Source organism: Ciona robusta, chromosome 9 (genome assembly GCF_009617815.1).
Source record: "Ciona robusta chromosome 9, ASM961781v2".
NCBI lineage: Eukaryota > Metazoa > Chordata > Ascidiacea > Phlebobranchia > Cionidae > Ciona > Ciona robusta.
The window spans coordinates 3,509,168-3,519,701 of record NC_143243.1 but is presented as its reverse complement, the minus strand read 5'-3'; the positions used below and the strand labels follow the sequence as shown (position 1 = coordinate 3,519,701).

Sequence of the window (10,534 nt, the reverse complement as noted above, 5' to 3'; positions counted from 1 at the left end):
ATAGACGAATTTTCGAAGACTAACGCTTACAGTTCTGAGCAGGCATTGATCAAACGAGTTCCACCCACAACAAATTTCTTTCACTCTGTTCTTTTTGTTTGTCGCATACAGCGCGTGATTCTTGACGTATTTCTTACGTGCAGGCATGCTCAGAAGTCATGGTTCGGAGATCATGTGATCACTCACGCGAGGTTAGAACTTGGCCAAAACACCGAGTTAGGTTTTACTTAATGTTGTTATCCCAGCATATGTGACCTCGGGCAAGAAACTCAGCTATAACTTTACGTTCGCAAAACCTTGTATTAAGCAGACACGATGGTTATACTATCGTTTCATCTTCACAAGAGATAATTAATATTATCTATTTACATTATATTTACCAATTTAAGATTAACCTATTCTATTATTGGCTTCATTCTATTGTGTTGTATTTCTTAATGGGTCACATATACTAAAACAAACACAAATAAGAAAAAAACACATACAGTGGAATGGAGTAAGACGGAAACCTTAAGCACATGCAGGGCCGTTGTCGCGGAAATCTGGTTCCCAAGAAATCTGGTTCCCATCGGCTACTGCGCATGCGCAGACACAATGCATTTTAATCAGAAATCTAAAAATCTGGTTCCCAGAAGTTAACTTGAATACACGTAGACATGTTTTTAGATAGTTTATTCTATTTAATGTAAAAATGAAGGTTTGTCGCCCTTATTTGTTGTCGATGACGTGATACGGGCAGTAGTCATTGGTCATACGGCATTATGTATAATTTATGTTAAAATACAGCATACATTTTTGTTAAGAAGATAAATCTTTAAAAAGAATTAGAGTATAAAATACTTCGCATCTAACAACTAGTATTTTTAGTCGCAACCAGCATAGTTTTGAATTCCTCATAAAACAGGTTTTTCTGGCCTATGGGAACCAGATTTCTTGGGAACCAGATTTCCGCGACACCGTAACTACCGGCGGTGCAGCCGGTGCACTGCACCGGGGCCCCCGAGGAAGGGGGCCCCGCATTGCTATACTTTAGTTTAAAATATAGCAATTTTGTGAATATTTTTTGTGAATTACTCCAGTATTCAAGAGTAAATTAAAAACTAAAGTGGAGTACAGGAGTAGTTAAAATGTGATTTACTTCCCAAACGATTTTGTGAATATTTTTCTTCATTTCGTTTGTAGCTTTGTATGATGACGAAATAATGCTATTGTTTTCTAAGAATGCTTGTTTTCTCGTCGGTATTTCTTGAATGATATTCAGCATTTGTAGGCCTACCGTTAGTTACATTTTGCTGGTTAGCAGCAGCTGTTCTTTACAACTCGTTGTCTAAATTTATTAACTCGTTGTCTAAATTGTTGTCTAATTTTTTTAGGTTTTGAGTAACAATATCATAAAACTCTAGTTAACAACAATTTAATAGGCTATGAAAAGAACTTATCAAAGCGGAGCATTATTATAAGTGAAAGTGGGTATTGTGCGCCTTGTCCTTCACATGAAAATAACGTTTTATGAAATTTGCATTAACGCATTGCATTTTTGTCGTTGGTGTCTTTTGAGGTGATCATAATTGCCATGGCACTTTGATTCTTTTTGAACTAAAAAGTTCGATGTCACTCTTCTTAACAATGTACTACATTATTGTGCAATTTCTTTGCGGGGTCGGATAGCGTGTGCGTTGTAGCAGGAACGGCGTCACGAGGCTACGGAATGTGGACACGATGTATATGTATATTAGCTTGCTAGCCGTCCCCCACAAAATCAAACTTCTCTGAAGCCGACTCCAGCATTGTACGGGTCATGTCTTTACTTTCAAGTACGTCTTAATTTGTTTTGATTAAATACAGCTTATAATGTAAGTTAAATTATACCAAAGCATATATATTAGTATATACGCTTTGATTATACTTTACGGTAAGTTTAGCAGTCACGGTTTTACTCGACACTTTATTTAATAATGTGAACATGAAGATTCACTTTGTTAAGAAACCCAAACATAAAAGAATGTCCAAATTGACAAATATAAATATTATTATGGCAGTCAGAAACACACTCACATTCGTAAGAATTCGCAAAAGGTTTTTTTTTCCAAAAGAGGGTAAATAAGTAATATCATTTATTCATATTATTTATCAATTTAACACAAACCTTTTATATGTCAATGATGGCTTCGTTCGATTGTGTTGTATTGCTTGATGTGACAAACACAAATAACAAAAAACAATATAAACATGCAGCATGCCATAATTCATACCTTATCAGAATGACCGGAAAATCCAAAATTTGCGTTTTCCAACGTTCTTTGGTTGGTACCATTGCTTTCTTGCCCTGCGAAATAATATCATAGTCCATACTTTATAATTACAACCATGTGTTTACATCAGTTTATGTTACTTAAATGATTGTACAGTAAATATAGAGTACTGTGGGGGAGATGGGACACCTTTAGCACACAATATCTGAATATCGCGATCGTGTTATTCAAACAATTAACAACAGTCTATGTAAGTCGTGAGGATACGGTTTTATATTTCTTTAAATGTTCTTTGTTTATTACCAAACAGAACGAAACAATAAAATGAAAAGGTGTCCCATCATCCCCCACACACCGCTATACACAACTTTTATTTACCTTCAATAAGAGATGAAGAAAAAATGGCGTCCGTTAAGTTTAAGATAACAGCAGGTAGTTCGACATAGTTTGACGTGGATAGTACTCGAGTGGTCGTATCCACTCCACCGTTGGCACTAATCGAAAGTTCCGCGACAGATGCGCCAGCTCCAACACCCACAGAATACACAGTCACATTGTTAGTGCTCGAGATACCAAAGCTGCAGAATTGAATGTAATATTATATAGTGAGGTGGGGAAGACGGGACACCTTTAGCACAAAATATCCAAATAACCTTATCGTGTATTGAACATTTAACAACAGTCTAGGGGGGTCGTGAAGATTATAAGGTTTAATAGTTCTTTGAATGTTCTTTGTTTACAAATGGGACGAGAAAATAGAATAAAAAGATGTCCTGTCTTTACCCACCCTACCATGTGTAGTTTACTCATCTTTTCACGAACTCAATGGTTAGTTAAATTTGTAGTGCAAGTAAAAAATAAATATGCCAGAATTTTGTCTTACCTTCTTTGTAGCAAAAAACTATCTGTGGCGCTCCCATCAGTGATTAAAACCAAAATCTTCACTGCTTTATCTTTGTTTTTCGATTCCGCAAACTCAACCTACAATAGCATCAGGTTAGTACACGGCCTAGTAAAGATAGTAGGCCATAGTTGGTATAGTACTATGGGGTATGGTGGAATACTAGCACCTAAACCCCTCATTTCCTGATAGTGTTATAAATAATTAAGGGACAACTTCGGTCAAAGTTTATAACTGATGTGCAGATAGTCTTCATTAAGCTAAACCTACCATTTCATTTTTTTGTTCACAATGGTACCGATTTCGAGTTATCGTCACTTTTTTGCTGGTGACGAAAGTTATTAAACTATCAGTATTAATGCGTCTGTGAAAAAAAAGAATCTTTGAAGAATCTTCAGCCGTTTTCGAGATATCGCCAGAAGAAAATCGTTAGTAACGACACCAGTAAAAATGTAAGTGACGACTGACGATAACTCGAAATCGGTACCGTTTTTAAACGGAAAAAATAGAATTGCAGATTCAGCTCAGTTTAAAGATTATTTGCCCACCAGTTATAAAATTTGACTTCAGTTTTTCTTTTTAATAGACCTCTTTTAGAGTCGCGAGACTACGGTTACATAATTGTAAATAATCTTTGAGTACTACCAAATTGGAACAGAACAAATAGTGATAATATATCCTATCTTTCCCTACCCTGCTATATCAAAAAATTAAATTATTTCATTACCTTGACCGCACGCTCAATTGCCAATGCCGTGTAAGTGTTTGCAGCTTTCAGGTGCGTAATTGAGTTTATGGCAGTTTTAAAGCAAGCAACTGTCATGCATTCGCCAAGCTTGGTCGGCGTGTAGTAAATGGTTGTGCTTGCGTCATATGCAATACTGCAAACAAAATATGGCAAACGATCGGAACAGTAATTAATTAAATAATTTCTAAAGTACAGAACATTTGTTTAATAATTTGTACTCTACTAAGGCAAGCCGAAATATATTCAAGTATCCTGATAGTATAGTATAGGGTGGGGGAACATCATATGACACCTTTTCATTCTATTTTTTCGTTCCATTTGGTAGTAAACAAAGAACATCCAAAGAGTTACAAAACAGCTTCTTCACAACTATCACAGACCGTTGTTAATTGTTTAAAACACGATCAGTATATTTAGATAATATTTGCTAAAGGTGTCCCATTTTACCCCACAGTTCTATATTATAATATTTAACAACGATTCATAGAAGTCGTGAAGATACTGTTTTTTAATTATTTGAATGTTCTTTGTTTACTACCAAATCAGACGAGAGAAATTGGTGAAACGGTGTCCCATCTTTCCCCACTCCACCATAATACTATTCTGTCATAAAACCATGTTTAAATGTTATCGTATGGTTGTTAACCGTATACATGATAAAGTCCTCGTATACCTAAACGCTTTAAGGTTTCGTATTTTCGATGTGAAGCTGTTTTTCTACGAATCTGTTTTCCACAGACAAAATGGTTGTATATTTTTAACTTTGTTTAACGTTAACTTAAAGAAGCATACACGCAAAAAAATACATTTTTTTATTTATAAAAATGCTTAAATGTGATCCAAACTTTAGCTTAAAGAACGAAACAACTCCCGAAAAAAAAACGTAAAATCGGACTGCTAAAGTAAAAAATGGATGTGCGACAATGCATGGGACATATGGGACTGCCGCTTTAATTGTTCTATTTACGTTTTAGAATTTAAAATGTTTCAAACACGCGACACCGTTTTACTTACTTTACATTATCAGCGTTGCCATAAAGCAGAATTCCAATCTGAACACTGTCGCCCAAAGTAGCAGCAAACGAATTTGCTATGTCATTCAGAACGTTTTTTACGATTGTGAAATCACTATCCGAGATAGAATTTGAACTGTCAATCACGAACACCACGTCCAGAAAATTTTGAAAACATTCTGCATAAAATGTCTGATTAATTTACCAAATGTCCATTATTATATTTTGCACGTAGCAAGTATGTCGACTGTGTAAGAACTTGGCATACTATATTCTATGCTACGTGGGTGAGGTCCCACACCGTGGTTAGCCATCTGTGACACATGGTAAGGCCAGAGTTGGCCCCGTAACCGAAGTCAGTGACCGAAGACACAAATAGCCCGTTCACATGGCAAATGAGAAAGAGTCTTTTCGAACTAGGCCGGGCCATAAAGAAGCATTTTTCGCCAGAGTTGACGTGTGTTCACCACAGAAATACAAAAGAATACGCGCGGTTTTAATGTCGGTAAATGGGAGAGCTGATTTACATTTTTTCAATGGTCACGTGACCACAGGACGATCCCGTTTCTTAGGCCCATTGTAGTCAATGGAATCCAGGTTTTTTATGCAGTTTTTATTTATTTTATTTGTTATATGGAAAAAAACCTTTTCCATGTACATATATATTTCTAACAAACCGTTTGTTTGAACTTTTTAAACTAAATTGATTAAATAATTTACAAGCGCTTAACTGTAAGCATTAACCTACCAAATAACTGAACTGGCCTATAATAAACTTGAATGGTTGGTTTAGTTCAAAGAATAGCAAATTGGTCCTATCTTTTACAATGGAGACCAAGCGAAATGGGGACTGACGTGGCAGTCAACATGGCCCGAAAGAAGAGTCCATCACAATTTTGGGCGGTTGCGCGTTCTCGGTCCTCTTTTTTACTTTTTTTCATTTCTGTGGTGTTCACGTGACCATTCAGCATAGTTTTTTTGGCAACGGAATTATAGATTATAATTCTCTCCATATTTGTACGCGATACATTTCAAATATTGTTTTAACATCATAATAAGTGATTACACGCCTTCAAATCAGCGTGTGTCCCACATTAGCGGAGAAAGGATCATGTGAAAGTTAACTTACGGAATTCACCCCAGTTCCTCAACATAACAGAGGAAGCATTGACATCGTAACAAGCACCAGGGTTGAACATATCAACAAGTCCACATTGCTTTTGCCTTCCAGGAGCACAAACCTAAATATGCGCGCAGTTAAAACCCACCGTACAATAAATAAAACAACCCTTTCATTCCCATTGATGGCATATGGCAACAATGGCAACAGCAACTTCGAGCAAGCTATATATGATGTATACTCTATTATGCCTTGTAAATATAATTATATCAACAGTTAAGAAACTACTCTTTGAGTTAAATACTCCTACAATTTCAGACATGTAAGTTCCTTTCACTAAGCGTTATAATCAGGGAAAGACAAAGTTGAGGGGCGACCGCCTCTGTTAATTCGCCATTTGTTTGCCGTTGTTACATATATACCGGCGTCGTGATATATTCGTTCCGATTAATATATTTGTACCGAGCGCTATTGCGCATGCGCAGTAGCTCGGAACAAATACAACACGAGCTCTAATAAATACAGACCCACTAAAAAAAGTTCCGGAGAAAATATTACAAAACATATTCTACCATCTGTACTGTTGGCGTCGCTATGATTCGTTTTTATGTGTTACGTAGAGCTATAACATATTCAAAGCTGGATCGGTAAAAAAATCCATAAATAGTTTTTTTTATGACGATAGAACCGGGTGGTCATTGTATTTGTTCCGAGCTGTTGCCCATGCGCAGTAGCATCTTGGCGCATGCGCAGCAGCGCCCGGTACAAATATATCAATCGGAACAAATATATTACGACACTGTTAAGTACTATAAATATATATACTGGGATACTCTAAATATATGTTTGTAATAATATAAAACTCCATATTTATCATCCATTTCCTGTAGAAAAATACAGTCCGATGGGGGAAGTGGAATATTTTTTTCATTCTACTTTCTTATGTAGTGGAAACAAAGAACATGCAAAGAATTTAAAACCGTATCCTTACGTTCGTTGTTAAATGTTCAAACCACGAACACGACATTATGTCCTAAAGGTGTCCTATCTTCCACCATCCTACTATATCTAAACAAACTGTAAATACAGTATTACATTTATCACCAACCGTGTAAAGATTAGGCTTCGTGGAGATTTGATTGTGAGTGAGTGACAATCCAAGCGCGTCATTGAACGAGTTTTGGTTTGCAGTTAATGGGAAATGCCGACTGCTTAATGATTGACAGTTTGTTTCTGTTACCCAGTCTGCATGAAAAAACGATCAGGAAAAATAATTTCAGGGGGTTTGTGGGTTTAGCAGCCACGCCTTTATTAGGTATCTTTACTTAAGTATAGTCTTTACCGCACCGCGTTTATAACGACTGTCGTTTTGATAATTCCATTTTATTCGTTGTATTAACTAATTTGATATTCGCTTCTTTTTGATAACTGAGAGATAAGTGAAAGAAATATATGTGTTATGTTTTAAATTTTTTCGAATATACGGTAGCGAAGATTGGAACACAATAAAAGCAACAAAAAAAATACAGAATTCAGCCACATAACGGCAGTTTTTAAAATGGCTTTTTGCTTAAAAATTATTTGGGTTGAAAATAGTCCGGTCGCTGCCTCCTCGCTAGTTCAGAATATGCGACGTGACGTAGTTATAGACACACGTATATACATATCGATTGACGCACACAGCATGCTCACAGTGCTAACATATAAAGGTCGCATTACGATCTTTGTAGATTACGTTCGTAGAAATAGTATTAGATCGACACAAGTTAATGGTGTATACTGTATAATAGCCTTATCATGCACTTATTGCTGTCGTAATAAACGCTATTGGGAATTAATGACTACCAATCCATTAATATATAAATGACTACCAATCCATCTACTGCAACAACTACAGGTGACAGTTGTTATACATCGAATGTTATATTTATGGTAAACTAATTCAGAAAAACAAAGTTAAAAATATCTAATGTTAAAATAGCTTACCTGTTGTTGAATTAAGGACAGAAACGCAATCTAGAATTGCACCAGAAGAAGTTCCATTTTTAAACTTTGGCGCTGCGGCGATCAACCTGCAAAATATAATCTCCAACTTTTAAATGGCGTATTATACACCAACTATTACTAAAGTGTTGGAAATCTAAACACGTTACTTAAAAACCTGAACATTACCACCACGACTGGAAACATATACTTGCCCTAGCCTATGATAATAAACGCATATAAAGACCTGCTGGTGTAAAAAAATCGGTCCTGCGACAATGCATAGGATTTTCCATAAGAGAGAATGTCACTCAACTGTAATCATTTCTAGTACTGCGATTTAGTACTGTCATTTCTTGATTAATTGATTTGACACAATTCTAATGATTTTCGCGCATTTTTTTACTCCAACTCTAGGAAAAAACGACCGAAATGATAAAATATACGTCGATCGACCAATTAGGGAATCAGCGCAGATAATTCAGGGAAACAAGCGAAGGGCGCATGGAGTCGCAAAGGGCAGCGATAGTTTATACACTGGTAAACAATACATTAAACAAACCATATAGTCATGCGGGGTAAGATGGAATACCCTTGGCAACTAAACCCCATATTTCCTGATCGTTTTTTAAACAATTAACAACGCTTTTTTATAGAAGCGGGATTACGGTTATAATTCTGTAAATATTCTTTGTTTATAACCCAAGAAGACCAATAAAGAGATTGAATATATATCTTATCGTACTATATACCTTAGTGTCGAATTTTCTTCACCGACGATGATGTTATACGCTGCATATGCTTCGCTGGCCGAACTTGTTTGTGCATACCCAGTTAAATTGATTCTGCTTGAGATATTGGTTTCAAAGTTGTATGACTGCACATTTGAGACCAGTTTAAAAGGGAAGAGGCAAATTAATATTAAGGCTATTCTTCTCTCCATACCAATGCTATCCTATTCGATCATACAACAGGAGTGTAGACATTACAAATGAATACAGAATCCATTTGTTTATGAGGCATTAAATTACAAGGAAATCCAAACGCAAACTATCATGCGTTCCTTAGAATAACGCATATATACAGATCTCTTCCTTCTTTTTCAAACTAACAGAGCAGCCATTACGTTTCACCTGTGTATATTTGAAAGGACAACATATACCAACCAAACGATAAACATCACAACTACTCAATCACAGGAAGCGGGGGTTTAATTAATGAGCACGTATTATAATATACCCATAATTTTGTTACCCCCATCACGGTTGACTGTGTAGCAATAGGTAGAATGCAGTCGAAAGTGTTATTGTACGCGAAGATACAAGTTTAACAAATCCACATTATTTGTTTAACCATATAACAAATGTAAACATTTAATTACGAAAAAAATGTTTACTATGAATTAAACTTGTTTGTATATTACAAAACGTCAAACTTGGTACAACTCGGCACCAGCATGCGTTAGTTTGTAAACTTACATTGTCGTCGCTTTCGTTTTATGTTCGTTTTAGTAAATTTGAACAAGCTTTAGTCACGCGGTAGTTAGGTAGTGTTAGAAGTTAATTTACCGCTTTTGATCAATTGGGAAAGTAATTGTTAATTACTTGCTAAATAGGCGGTTTTAAATCTGAAAATTGATTCAAAAAAATTATAAATATATGTTTGGGTGGGGGGAGATGGGACACCTTTAGTACATAATATCCAGATATTCTGATCGTGTTTTAAATATTTAACATCGGTCTATGAGAGTCATGAGAACATAGTTTCATATTTCTTTGAAAGTTCTTTGTTTACTACTAAATGGGACGAGAAAATAGAGTTAAAAAGTGTCCCATCTTCCCCGATCCTACTGTACATTTATGATTTTATTCAAGAGATCAAAGAATAAATGTGGGAAATAATAGACATGAGAGAATATTAATGGCAAGAATACCAACAAGAACAACTGTCCGACAAAAAAGGTTCTATAGCGACCACTTTACGAGCTCAACATCTTATAACAAACGCCTCCAGCCTAAAGGTTGTTACGTGTTCGCGGCTTTGTGGCCACTATGTGCATATGTGTGTCGTTGTGCAGTAGTTTAATATGGATTGGGAAAATTGTCAGGGACACGTTAAATAACCTAAATACGCTAAAAATATTTATCACTATAAATAAATTTATTTTACTCAATTTATCCCCGCGTGGCGGGTTAACGACAGTCGTTATAACACGAATGTCCGGTTTCATATACTTCGTGCTCGTTAAATAAACTTATTATTAAAAATAAATATATAGTATAAAGATTTTTAAAGTAGAAGATTTTATAAATATATATTTAAGACGAACATCAATTTTCATAATTAAAAAAATGAAATTAACCTATTTTGATGGGAATAACATGTTAGTGACCTACATAGACGTATGCGTGGGTTATATTTTTGAAAAAATATTCGAAAATTTAATATTTACGATTCAAGTTATGACCATACGTTTTTGGTTTTTATATTTAACACCCATTTCCGCCTCCATTTCAT

General features: G+C 35.5%; 1 protein-coding gene across 2 annotated transcripts; it reads right to left on the bottom strand.

Moving 5' to 3' along the window:
- Window positions 1–1,398: 1,398 nt before the first annotated feature.
- LOC149730922 (integrin alpha-D-like) lies at window positions 1,399–10,486 on the bottom strand. Of its 2 annotated transcripts, XR_016385728.1 has the most exons (10): window positions 8,770–10,486; window positions 8,021–8,106; window positions 7,143–7,279; window positions 6,044–6,155; window positions 4,916–5,093; window positions 3,881–4,034; window positions 3,136–3,233; window positions 2,631–2,830; window positions 2,147–2,326; window positions 1,399–1,820 (listed from the first exon to the last, which is right to left on the bottom strand). XR_016385728.1 is itself a non-coding variant. In XM_089885208.1 (9 exons), exons 1-9 carry the CDS (start codon window positions 8,958–8,960, stop codon window positions 2,247–2,249), a joined length of 1,236 nt encoding a protein of 411 aa, XP_089741334.1. In that variant the 5' UTR covers window positions 8,961–10,486; the 3' UTR covers window positions 1,399–2,246. The 2 variants fall into 2 exon arrangements, 1 of the variants encoding a protein (XP_089741334.1); XM_089885208.1 differs by having other exon boundaries at window positions 1,399–2,326.
- Between the last annotated feature and the right edge of the window lie 48 nt (window positions 10,487–10,534).

What these genes read in the sequence shown, in the direction of transcription:
- LOC149730922 (XM_089885208.1), bottom strand. Translation starts at nt 8,960, where the DNA reads ATGGAGAGAAGAATAGCCTTAATATTAATTTGCCTCTTCCCTTTTAAA. An exon ending in GAAGAAAATTCGACACTAAG is followed by an intron (nt 8,107 to 8,769) that starts GTATATAGTACG and finishes TATATTTTGCAG; the next exon opens with GTTGATCGCCGCAGCGCCAA. An exon ending in CGAAGCCTAATCTTTACACG is followed by an intron (nt 6,156 to 7,142) that starts GTTGGTGATAAA and finishes GCGCATATTTAG; the next exon opens with GTTTGTGCTCCTGGAAGGCA.